This window comes from Cyprinus carpio, chromosome B6 (genome assembly GCF_018340385.1).
Source record: "Cyprinus carpio isolate SPL01 chromosome B6, ASM1834038v1, whole genome shotgun sequence".
Lineage (NCBI taxonomy): Eukaryota > Metazoa > Chordata > Actinopteri > Cypriniformes > Cyprinidae > Cyprinus > Cyprinus carpio.
The window spans coordinates 3,710,208-3,729,621 of NC_056602.1; the positions used below are offsets into that span (position 1 = coordinate 3,710,208).

Sequence of the window (19,414 nt, forward strand, 5' to 3'; positions counted from 1 at the left end):
AGCATCGCACAGCACTTGAAAGCCACAAATCTCGCAGGATTGCGTAGCTGCAGGGTGACCGGTGGACCGTGCATTTGCACCTGGCTGCGAGTGATGAGCTCTTTCACTCTGCATGAGCCAGAATTCCTCTTCCTGTCTGTCCATGCATGCCATCAGCTATGAGATGAAAGCTAGAGCTTTAAAGACATGCACACTCTTGACATGTAGGATAGCTTGATGCCACATATATGCTGCCAGGCATGAGTTTAGACACACTTGACTGAATTTACAGCATATATTATATATTTTAAAACCTTTTGATGCAAAGAATTCTGCTGAAATGTTTGAAATTAGTTTTGTGGGCAAACACAAATTGTAACTATTCATAATTTTCTTAACAAATATAATGTATGTTATGAGTTAGTGGAACTTTACGTTTTAATTTTGATTAAATTTTTATTTACTTTATTTAGATCCCCCCCCCCCCAAAAAAAAAAATAAATATTGATTTATTATTTAAAGGATACATTAACTCCTTAAATAGTACCTAATAATAATAATTAGACATACATAGTTGTCATGACTTTACTGTAATTTAAAAAAATGTGGAAGGTAGCCATAGTAAGAAATGAGATGTTTAACTCTCCAGAATTAAGTCAGACACAGATGTCTCATTAGCATTGCTGATGAACCACAGTCCCCTTCTTAACTAAAGATGCACCAGTCTTGGCACTTCTTCTCTTTAATGAAATTTAGATGAACTGTTTGGAATACAGAGCTGGTGTCTATGACTCACTCTGTGCCTCCTTCCCATGGGGAGTGGGCGGATAACAGGGGAGATAAGAGACTGCTGCCCCTCGAGGGTGCTCCTCCTGCAGGATGAAAATTTCATCCTTTCCCCTTCACACCCCCAGAGTCTGCTGTGAGAAGATATCATTCCCTCTTTGCTGCTATCTGCCTGTCGCTGTAAACACAGCTGACTTGGTCCTGCATCAGACCCAGAGAAAAAATAAAGAGTTTGCATCTGTAAACCGTGGTGAGCTGCTAATGTTGCTACATTAGCAATCTGAGACTGTAAAAATGTAGCTCTCATCAATATTGGGTGAAATAGACATTAACATTTTAATAAGATGTCATTATTTTTATGGTGACGTTTCAGTACTGTACTTCAGTATCTGCAAAAGGATTCAGGTGATGCTGGAAAAATTTTGGCCAAAATGAGATCTTTTAAAGCATAATTCGCTGCCTTTTGTTGTAAACAGCCTGTAAGTGTGCATACAGTATGATGTCTAGTTAGGTGGCTCACTTGGGTTTGGAACGGAGCCAAAATGCCAGAATCAAACATCCTCTGTAGTATGTGCTTTTGAAGCATCACTTTCATGTTTGATGTTCATTTAAAGGAAAGGAAACAAAGTAACAGGTATTTATAAATAAGTTTTGAAATCTGTTTCAGTCAGCCTCAAACATTCAGATTCATTTTATTTGGTTCATTTAGACATTATACTGTCAAAACGAATACATGCAGCAAGTGTATGTATTAGACTTTAATTAAATCTTTATCACCACACATTGGTTTGCTAATAGTTAACGCAGAGAGATTTCCTTCTTTTTCCACCTGCGTTCACTCTCATTGCAGGGAAATGTCTCATTCAGTTTGTTAAGTCACGTAAGAATCTTGACATTTGAATATTAACCTCCATTTCAAGGATGAAAATGTCATGGATAGATAATAGTGGCACTCCTTGTAACAATATTGATGTGATTAAATGAGCAGCACAACAAACGAGCTCTCCGAACTGCCGCCCTCTCCCCTCATTTGCCTGATTTCATTTGCTTAATTGAATATCCGGCAAGAAATTTGCTTTTTAAATGACAATGCTGTTGAGAAAAGTACATATGCATCAGACTGATGAACTTGAGTGTAGCTCTTTATTAATATTCAAAGAGCATTGATTTTCTAAGTCTATGTCAGATATTACCGCTGCTCTGACCCATGTTGAAGGGTTTTCTGTCGAGGTACAGGAAATCTCTAGCAACCAATTTCTTCTCTGGGATTATGATAGATTATCCATCAATCCAGAAGTAATAAAGCAAGTGCTGTTTTCAGATATCAGACTATCAAACACTCCAGCAAATAAGTAACATCATGTTGGGCCTGGAATTACGGCAGAGTTATTCAGAATTTAGATGCATTTATGCTAGAGGAAGTCAGTGCAACCTAAAACAACAATTCAAGAAAACAAAACACTTGATGAAGATAAGATGACTGGGAAATATTTTTGATATTTTTGCAATGATTTTACTGTCAATAAAATTAAGCAACATTGTAACAGTAATTTTAATGCATTTTTAATTGGCCATGCAAGTAATGAGTCATTAACTTTACTTTCCCTCCTTGTCTCTGTAAACTGTAATAGTTTCTCTGTCATCAAATGTTAAAGGTGCTGTATATAAGATTTTGACTCTACTAAAGCATAAAAATACCATAATATGTTTGCAGATATTAAAGAAACATGCTAAGTTAGCATACTTGTTTATCTGAAAAACAATGCTACAGTCAGTTATTCTCATTTGAAAATGTGTGTTCCGGCCCGGAATGTTTGAAACCCGCCCACTGCCAATTTACCCAAATGTATTTCGGCACCCCGGGTTGCCAGTTGGCTGAAAACACAGCTTATTTCATTTCATTCATCTCAAGATCGCTCGCTCCTGTTTGTGTCATCAATCTGGCAACCTGCATGTGCCAAGTCTGAGGAGGATGGGCCGGGTAAAAAAAAAACAAAAAAACTCTCCATTATTTTGAATTTGGACTGCAATACCTAGTTCAACCACTCGGTGTCAATCCTACATACACCTTTAAATAGCAAAAATGGCATTTGAGTTGGTTAGTTTGATTCACTTCTTTGATTTAGTTCAAATGAATCATTTCAATGAATCAATTCAAAATTCAATGATTCATTGTGTCTTTTTAGTTAAGTATACTGTATTTGTACTGTATCATTGTTTTTAGCATCATTGAGATACTATTTGTTTTTGTGAATGTTTTGAATTAGTATTTTTTTTTTTTTTTTTTGGTACATCAAGTTAAACTGAATAAAAGTGAGAAATGTTGCCTCGGCTACTAGATGGAAAAAAATCTATTTAATTGTATATAATATTTTATTATAATTTTATTATAATTAAACATTTGTCCTTCATTTAGTGAAAAACAATATGGAGAACCTTTATTATTTTTAGTTTTAGACTATTTTTAATTAAGTATATTTTACATTATTTATATAACAGTCAGACGCAACTCATGAATTCAGGCCAGACCAATGACTGAAGTGTGCGACGTGTTGAATCGCTGCATCCCTACTGTGCAGTGCCTGTGCAGTCATGTCCCGAGAGAAACAGCCTGACCTTTGCCCCTTCATTTATACACACTTGTCATCGTGGAGAGTCTAACTAGCTGCTCGTATCATTTGTCTTTCAGCAAAAGCAACTGGGGTCTTTAGAAATGCAGGCCGTGTTCAGTCCATGCTTTGTTTTTCCAGCGTGCTCTTCCTGCAGGAATGTTCAGAAGAGCTTGCAGGTTGGGCATGCTGGAGACGCTTGGCTGGGGCAATTGTAGCATCCACTCAGAAGCAGAGTCTGTGTTTTCTTTGGGAAAGCAGAGACGGTGGGGGGCAGCCTACTGTAATTACAGCATGTGCTGAAGCAGTGTTTGTGTGTGTGCATGTCCCTAAATGCTCGCAGTTTAATGCAGTGTCGGTGACTCTGTCAGCTCAGCGGTTCTGTTCCAGACTCATGATTTCCATAATAAGAGGGAGAAATGGTGCGCTCGGAGACGGAGAGATGTTTCCGTCTGCTCAGCCTGCAGGAATGTGGAAGCACACCTTCAACTCCCGATCAAATGGTGTTTGAGGGTGGAAGCTGTTTGCTGAGCGCCAGCGGCTCCAAACTTTCCTGCTGCGGTGGCGGTGTAATTAGTGCTGGTCTACGGGCATCTTTCTCTGTGGTGTTTCCATGATTATTTTCTCTGTAGCAGAGGGGGTGTGTTGGATAGCAGATGTCTGCTTTGTGTGAGCATGATTAATTAGCACGGGTCCGGCCAATTACATGATGAGCGCTTCTGGTTAATAAATGAATGCATCATCTTAATCATGAGTGAGTGAGAGCATGCATGGGGTGGCTTAATTGGAAAGACGCTCGAGAGACCTCAGCACACGGGCTGTTAACACACACAGACCCCTAGACACATGCACTCAGCGTGAACCCGGCATGACAGAGGTGTCTGTGGTCTTTGAAACACTCTACAGGGATTCATTGTGGCTGGAAATCACTTACCTGTATTTAAAACCACTTATTAAATTAACACAGTGACATCATTCATTGTGTGCATGATGTCACTATGTTAAAGGAATAGATCAGCCCAAAATGAAAATGTCTCGCTCTGTATGTTCCACTGCTGAACAGTAATGCCATAGAAAAATTTATCCTTAAATTAATCCTTTGCACCATATCGAAATAAATCATATTTTCCCTGGGTTCTGTCTTTTTATTCAATAATGTAGATTTTTAGTATTTTTTTATACCAGTAATATAATTGTATTTATTATTAATATTTTGAATTTGCTTATAATTTAGATTTTTTTTGTAATCTAAATATATATATATATATATATATATATATATATATATATATATATATATATATATATATATATATATACAGTATAAAAATATAAAATGAAATTTACATTTATTTTTATTACAATTTAGATTTAGTCATTTTAGTATTAAACTTTTTTATACATTTTCATAATGTTTTTTTATGTAATATTTCTCTTTTATTTTCAATTTTAGAAAAAGAAATCATATTTAAGTTGTCAATGTGAGTTTGCAGTCTTTGTTAAAAAAAAAATATGTTCATTTTTTGACTTTCTATTGAGTTTTTCTTGGAGTTGGAACACACGGACATATGCCCAGTGTTGACTAGTGAACATGAATCTGATTCATGAACTCTTATAAACAAATTCTATTTAGTGAATCAGAAACATACTGCACAACCAGTGTAGTTTGATTCCAGAACAATCTATTCCTATGAGATGATTCTTTTAATGAATAGTTAGAGCTGGTTACCGTTTTGAATCACTTTGAAGAATCAGTCTGACAAAGCTGAATCCATCAGAGCTGTTACTGAATCAGCATCTCTGAACTCTGAACTTAACTGCAGGCTATCATTCGATTCAGTGATGAAGCAAAGTTTCATTAGATTTAAAAGAAGCATGTTTGTCTGCATGAGCGGTCCTCAGTTCCACTCCTCACGACCCCCTGCTCTGCACATATTGTATGTCTCTCTTTGTTAACACACCTGGTTCAGATAATCAGCTCGTTAGAAGTGAGCTGCATGCATGGACTGTGTTCCCATAGACATGGTCTCTATACAATGTTCATTGCTCCCTACTCCCTGAGCAGCAGAAATTTGTTGAAGTTTACTACTCTACATAACAATGTGACATGTAGACAAAATATACTTATTTGCAATGTTTTTTCTTTGTGTGTTTCTGTAATCATTGAAGGGGAATCTACCCCCTACCCCTTTCCTTTTTCACATATTTACAATACTGTCACGGTAAATAATGATTTTCAGTAAACAATGACTTCATTTTTTGGCACTGTTCCTCACAAAAGCTATCACATGACTTCAGAAGACTTCTTCTGAAATATTTAAGCAGAGTGGGTAATGCTGTAATGTTTTGGAATGTGATGATGTAATGTTTGATTGAATGCATTATCATCATGCTTCATGATGTCATTCTCCTATTGCTTTAATTTATATGCTGATCAAACAGAATTAAAGGCATGTGATGTAATGCTCTCGGAATGCTAATAATGAGCTCATGTCTTGGAATTTGGTGATGTCATGTTTGAGTATTTGTATGTGTTGTTGGCATTGCGTCTTTTTGATGTCATTCTCCTTTGTGTCCCCCATCAGGTCTCACTAAATGGTAGCGTGAGCGTGTAGTGATCCAGCAGGAGTTTAGGAACCCCTGCGGTGAGTGCCATCCACGAATCATGGTGCCACATACACGACAGGCCTCTCCTCGCGGCAGAGCCACGTCCCTCCTGCTACTGCTCTGCCTGGCGGTGCCACTCCATGCAGACAGTGAGTAGCACACTTTAAATACACACTGTTCTCTTCTATCAGTTCATGACTGCCATTCTGTACATCTCTGATCTAAAATCCTAAGTGCGTAGGAATGGGAATATCATGCTGTTTACAAAACAAACGCAACCTTCTTTCCTAAAGTGGCTGTCTTTTTATATCACACCGGTTGTCAAGTGTTATTTTCTGTCAAATAAATTGAAGGAATTCTGGTTAGAGCTATGAAAAAAATGAGATGAGGAAATATGGATGTCAGAGGGATTTGAGATGTTGGATGCAATCACCGTTGTGTTGTTGGTTTAATAGCGTACGCGGGAGGATCTTTCACATTCACATCGATCTTGTTTGTCTCGAGGGACCCTCGCTGGTTTTAATGAACACTACATGCTTTGCGTCACATTTATCCAGCTTTTAAAGGGCAAATTAATAAGTCCAAAAATATGAGACCTGCGTGTTTGCTTTTTTTGCTGGGGAAATTGTTGCTGTCATCATTGAAAGATTTGGATCCTGAAGTGTTAGAGTCCCTTGAGAAAGATTTCAGCGAGTATTTTTGCAAAATCAAATAGCTGTGTTTACTCCAGCCATAGATCAGAATTGATACGAGTGTGTTTGTGCAGCTCTATGAGAGTCACAGGCCTTATGTCATGTAGTCCCTGAACCCTGAGGCCAATAAAAACAATAAGAACACCAAAGTCTGGTCACTTATTACCGCTGCTGATCTTTATAGTGCAGTAATACCAGCAGCATTAATCATTTACTTACCGCTACCATTCCCAAACTAGGACTCACCTTATATGGAATTTTAGTTGTGTACCTTGAGAAAAATATTTATGTCTTTCTATCTTCTGGAAGGTTGACCAAGTTAGATGTAGTGTGTTTGTTTTGCAGCAAGGTTAAGTTAGCTATTGGCTGTGGTTTTTTATTCAGATTGTTTTGGAATATATAACATAAATGTCTGGAACAGGTTTGTCATAAGTATACTTTTATAAAATACTTTTATTCAGCAAGGATGAATTATATTGATCAAAACTTAAAAAGAGTGACAGTAAAGACATTTTTAATGTTACAAAAAAGTTATTTTTCAAATAAATGCTGTAAATGCTTTTGAACTTTCAATTCATCAAATGATCTTGAAAATAAGTATCCCAGTTTCCAAAAAAAATGGAGCAGCACAACATCGATAATAATCAGAAATGTTTCTTGAGCAGGAAATCAGCATATTAGAATGATTTCTGAAGGATCATGTGACACTGAAGACTTGAGTAACGATGCTAAAAATTAAGGATTGCATCACAGAAATAAATTTCACCTTAAAATGTATTTAGATATAAATCAATTATTTGTAATTGTATTAATATTCACAATATCACTTTTTTTACTGTATCTTTAAGCAAATAAATGCTTTGAAAATGTTGAGACTTTTGACAGTATTCAGCTTTATAGTATTTGCTTTGAAATAAAAATCTGCTACTTACTGCATAAAATAATATTTGGTCATAGATATTTTAAATAATATTATTATGAGTTATTGTGGACAAATGAATCCAAAATATTTAATGAATATAGAAAATATAGAAAATAATCAGAATAATAAAATAATCTAAAGTGGTTTGAATCCAAGGAATAATTATCTGTATTTTGTATTCCCCAATATACAGTATAAACAGTATTTTTATTAAAACATTTTAATATATAAAAAATCAATTTCTGGGAACATTTGTGATCGATGATACAAGTGAAATGTTGATTGAAGTTTTTAACCAATTCATTGAAGCAAGTCAAACATCAAGCTCTAATGCCACTTTTATGATAGGCAATTAAAATGTTTTTGTCTCAACGGTCTCATTATCCTGAGTCATGGCACATGTTTAGGAAACATAAAAGTGGGTTAAAATCATTGTAATGCTGGGTAATTTTATGTTGGCATTGTAAAATGAATTACAGCACCTGTCAGTGTTTGTGACTCAGATGCCGAATGGTTTTGTCAGCCAGTATAGAGATGGGGAAGATGGCAAATGTTTCTGAATTTGCCCTCTGCTCTGCTTTGCTCTTCACGCTGACAGAGCCCTGTGCTCTCATGCAGGGGCGAGAAAAGCCTTTAACAGGTTTTTCAGTTGAATGCATCAGTTTTCTCACTCTTATAATCTCTGGCTCTCATGGTCTCTCCTCTCTGTGTGAAGTCCTTCTACCAGCAGCTGGACCAGCTTGTGTTCACATTATGATCCACTCAATAGATTTTTGTTTTTCCCCACTCACACTTTCCTTTCGAGTCTCCTCGCACAATTGCGTAGGACGTAGTCTTGAAGACTTTAAGCACAGAGTACAAAATCACCACCTTTTATTTATGAGAGCAAATATGGTGCAACTTCAGCATGCAATTTCAGCAGCGCCGGGACTTATAGAGCTGCTGGTCCTCTGATTGATGCTGTGCTGAATCCGTGTTGCAGAGCTGCTTTTGTGGTAATTCCAGTATGAGATTAATGCCGGTGATCACAGAGGGAAAGTCATTGCGAAGGAAATCACCTCTTATATTCACACAGATATTGCTAAAGCCACATGCAGCTAATTAAAGGAAAGAAAAACCATCCTGCTCCTTTTCTTTATGCTTTGCCTGATTCCTCCAACTCTCCCTCAAAAACCGACTATCCATTAGAAAAGTCACACACTGACAAAATTAAGTGTAGAAAAAATTTCACCCAGAAATTGCTAGCAAATTTCGCAATTCATTTACAAAGAATCAGATACAACACATTTGATAAAACAATACATTTCAAAGTAGAAAAACTGAAATAGATCAGTACTGAGATCTTTTCGTGGTTCTCAGTCAATGCTGCTGTACACAAATTCAGTCTCTGCAAGTGCCATGAGTTTGTCACAGATAACGTGCGTTTGAAAAGGCAACATGCACCGAACATCTTCCAAAACTTGTGACGAGAACCATTTATAAATTTCTAAGCAAACAAAAGAAGCATTTGAAAAGTTTCCCTGTGGTTTTCCGCCAAAATAAAAGTAAAAAATAAAAATGTAGTGTGATGCACTTACTGCCTCAAATGCAGCCATTCTAATTGAGGATAAAACATGTACTATATGTCAGACATTGTCTCAAATGCACTGGTCAAAACCCTCCCATTTAAGCTTGATTTTGGTAATGAAGTGCAAGTTTCTTAACATACATGAAAACGCAATGTTTTATTTATTTATTTTTTCTTTTAAAAATACAATGTTTTTCAATTTCCTAAAAGGGGTGTGTGTGTATGGTAACACCCTATGAAACCAACATAAATACATAAGACTAGTCAAATAGCTAGTCATATGTGTTTGTGTGTGTGTGTGTGTGTGTGTGTGTGTGTGTGTGTGTGTGTGTGTGTGTGTGTGTGTGTGTGTGTGTGAAAGAGATAGATGGAGGAGGGCTTGATGGGAGTGCTGCTGATGGAAGGACTATCACAGTTTATCCAGAAAATCCATTCACATCTCCGCCAATTAAACTGGACACCAATATTCAGTTCAATTCAATTCAAGTTTATTTGTATAGCGCTTTTCACGATACAAATCGTTGCAAAGCAACTTTACAGAAAATAACATTTCTACAATATTTAGTAGTAGCTTATCAGTGGTGACTGTCAGTTAATGTACATATGACAAAAATGTACGGAAAAATAAATGAAAGACAAAACACACTAGACAGTTAAAAATGGGTTGTTGTCTGACCCCTGAGCTCTCTTTACACACACACACATACACACACACACAGGCTGAAATCGAAACAGATTTAGTGAAATCTTGGTACACAGACCTTTTTAACCCCTCGAGCACTGGAGCGCCTCTAATGCGTTCATTTAGACAAACCCCTTCTTAATTGAATCTGAACTGATTTGAATAATCAATCTCATTTGAACCTGTGCTGCTGAAGTGGATGTTTGGCCAGTTCAATTGTGAGTGTTTGTGTCGTGACTCCCATGAGTCTCTGAGCTCAGGTCAGGCGTGAGGTGAGGGGCTCCTAATTGCTAATCTGATGAACACTTTTATTGAAAGTGACTTATTGTACGCTTATTTCTAGATGAATCCCTCTGGAGTAACCTAAGGTTAAGTGTTCTGCTCAATGGCGAGAGCTCATGAATCATCCTTTACAGAACGGGAACCAATAAAGATGCACTTCTTTGTTTGCATACAGCCAGAAGTGTAGCACACTTGACAACATGGAAGAAGAATGTGGAGAAGAAATTAATACATAGTTGTATCTACATAGACTGTAAAAATGTTTATATACAGTATATTTACCTTTACTTACGAAATGTAGAAGCAGTCTGCTTTGGATCCACCATGTGACATTTTTATGTCATTGAATAAAAATATTAAAAATGGTTTTGTGATGAAAAATGTAACCAACATGAATGCAAAGATTGCATTTCTAATAAATTCTTGAAATCTGCATTTTACTTTACTTTTTTCTTTTTCTTTTAATCATCTTGGACATACTTCTTAGCCATTGAACTATTTGCATTTGTGATGTCCAAGCCTTTAAGAGTGCAAAACTCTAGAATGGAAAGTAATCTGAGGAGCTTGACTGTGTTGAATGGGAGTTTATTGTATGTTATAAGCAGGTAGATAAAGTGACTGTAGACTGAACAGACACACCGTATCTGTTACAGCACCTGTAGAGCTCAGCTTTGCTGTCTTAATGGATGAGAGTGTTTTTGTCAATAGAAGGATGAGAACAACTACACAAACACAGCAGGAGTCACTGCCTGAGTCAGTCTTCAAATCCATCGCCGGTAACACTGCACATGCTGCAGGCCAGAAATTCAGCTGTGTGCCTCAGCAATCCTTCTTCATCAGAGAGAGGTGTTCATAATAAAGACCCCTCATTAGAGTTAAGGGACCCCTAAACAAACAAACAAAAACTATTGGTGTGTACCATGATGTTTCATTTTGTAGATTTATTAATTTATTTTTAATTATTGAGCTATGGTGCGATTTTGCAGAAGGTTTTATTGAAGGTGACACAGTAAATGATGGTCATCATCTAATAGAGATTAAAAAAATATTTATGAGTGTTCATAAATTGCTGTAAATTAAATTACTGTGATTATCCCTGTTTACCTTTGTGCTGATCAGACTCATTTACAACTTATTAGCTAGCAAGGGTGTCAATTCCAGTATTTCAGCAATTCAAAATTGTGTGTGTGTGTGTGTGTGTGTGTGTGTGTGTGTGTGTGTGTGTGTGTGTGTGTGTGTGTGTGTGTGTGTGTGTGTGTGACAATTCCACTATTTTCTGCATACAGACTCTAATATATGAGTGTCAGTATAAACCAGTCATGACAAATAATATTGGTGTGCATTAATTATAAAAATTATTATCCATAAAAGAAAAAAAAAGATTTTGCTTTCTGATTTAATTTAATTATATCGGTAACACTTTACAATAAGGTTCCATTTGTTAATGTTGATTCAATTTAATTATATCGGTAACACTTTACAATAAGGTTCCATTTGTTAATGTTTTGTTCATGTTAATTTCAGAATTTAGTATTACATTTAATTACATTAACAAGATTCAAAAACAAAGTGTATCCTCATTGTTTGTTAATCAAGTACACCAATGGGACCTAATACAATATATTTTACAAATATTTAACTTTTTGTACAATTATTAAAATAATATGTGTAGTGTGTGGGTGTATATATAATTTATATTTATATTGTATATATATATATATAATATATATTATATACACACACACACACACAGTATTATGCATAATAAATATTAATTATTTTATATATTTCTATGTTATTTTCTATATTTTTTATTTATATGATCAATATAGCATAGCCTTTAAAAGGGTGTCAAGCAATGAAATAGTCTTCTGGAGAGACACACTACAGAGAAGAATACACTATACAGTATATGTGTGTGTGTTCTCTCTGCCACTTTATTCTATAGGGCAGTGTCTCTGGAGCTGTGATCACTCTCATGCTTGACTCTGTCTGAGCTTAAAAGCCTGCATGTGGTTTTCTCTGTATCTCTCTCACACACACACTGTATCCTCTGTACCTGTTCATTTTCCCTGAGCGCACATCAGCCCACACGCACTGACCCAGGAACATACAGTTCTGAAAGACGCACATGCGTTCACGTGTGAGGGAGCAGACTTCACATTGACCGAGTGTATAGGTGCAATAAAAACAGATTTATGAGAGCAGATCATTATATTTGCCATATCCTGTCAACAACAAGACAACAGACCATGTGAGCTGATGATAATTTTCCACCAGCTCATTTGCATTTTTCCATTCTGTCCAGATCGCATGGTGCATGAACACACACTGACCATCTTGTGTACTTTACAAGCACTAAATAAACCTGAAAAATGAAGGTAGCCAAAGAGACACTGTAAACACGGAGATTGTCTGCAGGATATGAATCTGCTGGGGCACATCCACTAAATATCAAACACCAGATAATTAAAAAACATTGAGAAAAAATTATGAACAGATCAAAAAATTGACAAATTATGAAAGATCCTGCAGCATTTGAGCAGATACAGATAATTCATCTGATGCTATAGAATACATTTTTATGTATCATACTGCACTGTAAGTGTCTATATACATTTGGGAGAGCATTGTATACTGTTAACAATTGTTGATTTTTTTATTTTATTTAATTTTTTATTTCTAATATATACACTTCCGTTCAAAGGTTCAGGATCAGTACAATTTATATGTTTTTTAAAGAAGTGTCTATACTATCACTTTTTATCAATTTACCATATTTTGGCTGAATAAATGTATTAATTTTGTGCGAAACCAGAAACTTTTGAATAGTAAAGCTAGTAAAGACTTATATTGTTACAAATGTTTTCTATTTTGAATAAATATGGCAATAAAAATTATTTGCCCTTTTTTTCAATGTTGTGTAAAAAAATATTATCTCATACATTGTTCACAATAATCTCAGTCACTTCAAGCATACAATATTTGCATATTTTGCACAATATATTGTACAAATTATATACTGCAGCTCTAGTAGAAGTAGTATGGTAGTATGCCATTTTCAAACAAGTTTATTTTTCCAACTAATTAAATAATTTGTTCAGTTTCCTGAGCTAAATAAATTACTTTTTACCCGGAGGTCTGTTTCATGAACATTTGAGTCCATTTGATGAGCTTTTGCTCTCCACACTATTATCATTCAAGAGAAAACTGAATAGTGCATCACACTGGGAGAGTATATTCTTTTCATCAGCCATTTAGAAAATTTGTGCACCTCTGCGGCTGGTGAAACCTCTGCGCCCGTGTCTTTGTGTTTGTGTGAGTGATTCCTCTCGATGTGTATGACTGATCCGGTGTTGCTGCACCGTTAATGAGAGCTTTTCAATCCAAAAGCAGCGAGTTTGTTGGAAACTTTTGTCATTTGTCATTGTGAAATGCAGCTCTCCCTCCACTCACACAGCGTTTGACTATCTGGCTGTCTGCCTAGATGCCATTAAACCCTGGTTATCTGAGCCCAAATGAGAGAAAGGTCCTGTAGGACAAGAGCAGGGTGTTGAATGACAATGACACTGCTGCAGTGATTGACTGTGTGTGTGTGTGTGTGTGTGTGTGGGCTTCTCGATCTCTATTTCATCATGACATTTTATCCCTTTCTGCCTGTATACTGCTACTAGCAGTGTTTACGGCACTGTAACCTAAATCACAGCCAATGGCCAGACACACACTTCATCACATACAGCACTGCAATTTTTAGGAGCAAGTTTATGGTTACGGTGGCTATTGGTTTAAAAATTCATTTTAAAACATATTTTGTGCATATTTAGTGATGTGTGTGACTCTTTTCATTTGAGACATTAAATAATCACCTATCGTACACCTAAAATATCTAACTATGTTGTAAATTGGATGTTTCAATATGATTTGACAGTGTTTCTCTTAGCTGGTGATTTAATATTTGCAGATACCTCAAAACATACCATGATATGATTAATTCTGATTTTGTATACATTCAGAGGTCTGCAATCAGTATATCAGTAATACAGTATCATGTGCCTGTTTTATAAATCCAAACATATTTTTATTATAGGGATAGTTCACCTAAAAATGGAAAACTTGTAAATGAACAACATCATTTAGTCACCTTCATGTTGTTCCAAACCTGTATGAGTCTCTATCTTCTGTTCAGCATAAAAGAAGATATTTTGAAAAATGGGGGTAAACAAACAGCTGCTGGTCCCCATTGACTCCCATATTATTGAAAAAGAAGTCAAAGGCTACCAAAATTCTTCCAGGTATCTTACTCATACACAAAACTCACACAGGTTTGGAACAAGTGTAGGGTGTGTAAATTATTGATTGATTGATTTAATTTAGGTTTAACTGTCCCATTAAGTCACACTTTGCAGCCAAAATGTAACAGCATAACATTTAATTGAACTCTCTGAAAATTACAAATCCTGTTTTCCAATTGTGGCATCCAATAATAATATACAGAAATAATAATATGGAAAAATAAATAATCAACAGTCAAGAAAGTCAACATTCTGTGCTTACTAAAATGTGCAAATCTAGTATCCCCATTAGTTGTTCAGTTGTTAAAAATTAAAACTTCTCAATTTGATGAAAAATAAGTGACCATGTGATTTCTTTTTAAGATGTCTTCAAGTATAGTACTAGTACTTCTAGTACTGTTATTTTACATCATATTGTTGGTCATTTGATTCATGCATGAATCTATATTGCTATATTGATATATCACTAATAACATCCTCTCTAGCATTGTGCAGAGCAAGCCCCTTTTAAATGTGATAAAAGAGCACAGAAAATGTAAAAATCAAGCTTCTGTAATTTTGTGCATGTTTATTCAGAATGTTTTCTCTATCTTTGGTTGCACACAAAGATGTTTCATCCCAAATCCTGCACTTTGAAAGCATGTGAAGTATGGTTACTGTGAAAGCTCTCACGGGAAGAGGACTCACATCTAAGAAGAAAACCTGCTTTGATTTAGTCATCAGTCATTTAGTCTCAGTAAAATTTAGATGAAGAAATAGAAATGATCTTTGGGACTTGGTTGCTTTGAGATGGTGATGTGCATTCTATAATACATATGAACATGTTTGACAAACTTCAAATCCATTTATAGCAAACTTTCCTCATGTGAATAGTTACAGAAATCACGCTACCAATACCCAATTGTTCAGTTTCTTTTAAATAACTTCTGCTCTTTTGAAAGGCAATTAAATTGTCATCAAAAAGCTAATTTTCTGATTCATACTTCTCGGAGCGATGAATGAGTTTATTAGTCGAGACGGAGCCTCAAACGTAAGACGGTGTGCTGATTGCTGCTGTATAATCACTTTCAGAGTTTCTCTGCTTATGTAGGCGTTTCACTCAACGTTTATTGAACGATCTTCACAATGATCACACAAGGGCGCACAAGACCACCCCCGCTAACTCACCTCAGTGAGAGAGAGAGAGAGAGAGAGAGAGAGAGAGAGAGAGGAATTGGTCATGGTGTTGATAATGGGGGCACCATTCTAACTCTCTATTGCTATTTAGACAGAGCCATTACTGTAATGCACCACCCAATGGGGAATAAAAGAGAAGCAATTTCTCTTTCTTTATCTCACTCCTCTCCTCTCATCTCCTGAATAATAAAAAGGCCAGGCATTCAGGCTAGAGTCTCACTAACTTGGTTTGAGAGTTTAGTGTCCTTCTCACCTTACTACTGCTGAGAGAATATTCAAACCGCATGTAAATTAAGAGGTCCCATTATGAGCTTTGTTTATAAACGCTGAGTTTCACTCAAAAAGATTGGCTTGACCAACTCAGATCAGCTTATTGATGGCAAATACTAACCACAAAATCCAGCTGGATCCTGTTTGCTTTCTTAATGCATTTTGTTATACGTAAAAAAATATATATTTTAGAAATAAATAAGCATTATTGCATTATGTTTTTACACTGCTTCAAAATGTTAAGTTTAATTCAATCTGTTACTTGCCATTACTTTGAAATTATTTGTTAAAATCTGTTTTTCAGTGAACATTGTTACTTTACAATGTGAGTAACATTGTACATTTATGTTTTTTGATTTAGATTTATGTTTTTTGCTGAGGGTTTTATAGTGAGTTAATTATATTGATTTTTATTTTTATAGTGAAGTGTGTTCCCTGGGAATTGAACCCACAACCTTTTGCGCTGCTAATGCAATGCTCTACCACTGAGCCACAGGAACACATTTTAATGCTAGGCGAGTGTCTTTAGCACTGGATAATAAATTGTTTGATTTCACTCGCCAGTTAGAAGCTGAGTACAAGTTTAGCCCAGATATATTTTCACAACTAAAAAATGTACTCGTCAATGGTGATTCTATTGCCAAGGTGTGCATGGAGGGTTGTAGCCTTGTCTATGCACTTTATTTTAGAAAATAACCTGTGCTGCATGCAACTAGCATTCAAACACAGAGATGCCAAAGAGTTTATGTTGACTAAGTTCTTCCCATTAGACAGTGTCACAAACAACATCAACAGAGTACAGCGTGTCTGAACAAACATTGTCTATTTCTCTGGTGTTGGGCATATTAACACGTCCTCAGTTCAGATTCTGTTTTGCAGACATACAGCGAGAGCTCGACTGGAGATAAGCCGTGCATCCATAATTAATGAGAATAAATGGCTGAGCTGCTGTGTCTCGATCAATGTTGAGCTGCTTGATGTTTAGGGACAGAGGGCAGGAGACTGACTTCCTAGATGCTGTCAGTTTATTTCACTTCATGCAGATCTGTAAGGGAGTGGCTATGCTGTGTGGAAGGAAATGTATCTGCTGTTTGTGTATTTTGCGTTTCCTTCCAGTTATTATGCCTTCCTGTCAGATCTGGTAAGTTTGAGTTAAAGAAAGTCATGGTTAAACACTTCCAAATGGAGAAATCGCAGCTCTTAAATTAGCACCTAATATTAAGTGGCAAACAGTATGTCTCACAACTGATCCTCCCTGACGTGTAGAATAAACAGGCAAAGCTGATCATCTGGTTTCAGAGCTGTTGATACTCATTAATCCTGTGATCTGTCATTGGGCAGATTAACGGAGGGATTTGGGTGGCGTGTTTGTGGTCGACTGCTCATCTCTGTGACTGCTCGGCCTGTGCACTGTGAACATGCAGGCCCATTACATAATTAATACGCATTCTTGGATGATTCTTAAATGAGCAATTTTTACTAAATAAAATCTTGAAAAATTAAAGTCATGATGAAATAAATTGGAAAAATCTGATCAAGTCCTGTAGTGCCAAATCTAAATATATATTCATTTATTTACTTATTTTATTTATTTATTATGAAGTTCTGTAGGTGTAAAGATAGAATTTCCTTTTTTTATATACAGTACATTTATAACAGAGAATGTGTAGTTCTTACAAAGAAGCTAATGTGGTTGTCTCTGCTACTTTGATCCAGTTGCACTGTGTTTTGTCCATATATAAACACTAATTTTAATCAAATGCTGGTGGTTTTTAATCTGTGGATTGCTTTAAAGCTCGATTACATTTTTTTTTTTATGATTAAATCATGAGATTGTAATGAAGTATTTATTTGGCATCAGACTGCAGCTTCTGTTGTCATGACTAGAAATGTTTTGCATCATGCATGAGCTTTTTTATCATGCATGAACTCCTGTTTACATGAGATGTTTCTAGGCAGTTGTTTCTTAAGATGAAATATAAATTGTCCAGTCGGAATGTTCATGCAAATTGACAGTCCATTATGGAAGAATAGATTTGACTCAAACTCCAAGTGGATGTCATTTACGGGGAAAAGATGGGAATGCTGAGATGGAACTAGTGTTATTTGTACATCTCTGATTGGCAGATTACATGAAAATGCTCAGAAACCTCAGTGTCCTGTGTTTTGGTGAGGTAGAGCGAGGGCAGAAACCTTGGCAGCAGATTGCTTTGCACTGCCTGAAGAACACACATGAAAGTCAACACGGTAAATATTGCAGGAGGTCAGCATGCTAGCAGGCACAAAGAGCCTTGTGTGACTGAGAATCTGTGATGTCTGTCTTGTGTGACACATCCAGGGTCAGAGGTCATCAGGCAGGGTGGACGTCTGATAAATCAGTCATGAGAGGAAGTTTGACCTCAGGTGTTTCAGAGGAGGCTGATGTGAATATACAGAACAGATCATATTGAGGTGTATTTATGTATTTATTTACTTGTTTATTCATTTATTCTCACCAAGGCTGCAATATTGTAAAATATAACAATAATAATAATAATAAAAAAACTATATATATGTGTGTGTGTGTGTGTGTGTGTGTGTGTGTGTGTGTGTGTGTATATATATATATATTTATTTATTTATTTTTTTATTTTTTTATTTTATTTTTTCAGTATATCTTGAAATGGAATTTATTGCTGTGATGCAAAGCTGAAATTTTAGTTACTCCAGTCTTCAGTCTCACTTGAGCCATCAGAAATTATTCTAATATTCCAATTTGCTGCTCAAGAAACAGTTTTCATTATTATCACTGTTGAAAACTGTGGTGCGTTATATTTAATTATTTATTTTTTTGAAACCATGAAACTTTGTAACATCTTTTGTAACAAATTACTTTAGTGTCACTTTTGATCAATTTAATGCATCCTTGCTGAATAAAAGTATTAAGTTAATAATCCATATATATATATATATATATACACATCACAATTACTCCCATTTCTGTAGAAAACCCTAGTTTATGGTGTTTATAATTAGCCTTATGTAAAACAATAGAAGTAGTGTGTCCTCATTTAGCTGATGGGTGCATGAGTATGTGGTATAATTAATGTCTTGTGGAAAGCTGCCATAAACCTCATGTGAAGGCAGTTGGCAGTCTGCATTCTGCACACACACCGCATCAGGCGAGGGCAACCATAATGACATCAATTCTGCTGACATCAATGTCATGAAGAGAGAGAGAGACAAAGAATTAGAGAAAGGAAAAATGACAAGGTCCCCTGGACAGAAACTGGGACCAAGACAGTTCCTGCCAAAGAAAAGATGAAGACATTGTCTCCAGCGAGGCCGGCAGTTTGCATTATGCATCTGTAGCCAGGGACAGAGGTAAACAAAGCAGGCAGCGCACGTTATGATATATCTGTTGTTCCCTGCGGTGAGCTGGATGGCTGGAATCTTTAATTACATTCCCGTCAGCTCTCTGTTCCTCTACAGGCATGCTTTCACCAGGGGATGGTGGTGGATGGGGAGCTCAATTTGTTTGGGTTGCCATGGCTCGTATTCTGTCAGAGCA

At 36.1% G+C, this 19,414-nt stretch overlaps 1 protein-coding gene across 6 annotated transcripts in view; it reads left to right on the forward strand.

The window, feature by feature from the left end:
* The window catches only part of LOC109088990 (receptor-type tyrosine-protein phosphatase F-like), a 208,256-nt gene that overhangs the window by 63,104 nt on the left and 125,738 nt on the right, over positions 1-19,414 (forward strand). For all 6 annotated transcript variants that reach the window (XM_042725344.1, XM_042725345.1, XM_042725346.1 and 3 more), the window contains exon 2: positions 5,960-6,130. In XM_042725344.1, coding sequence (XP_042581278.1) covers positions 6,040-6,130 — 91 coding nt within the window. In that variant the 5' untranslated portion in view covers positions 5,960-6,039. The remainder of the gene's footprint in view (positions 1-5,959; positions 6,131-19,414) is intronic.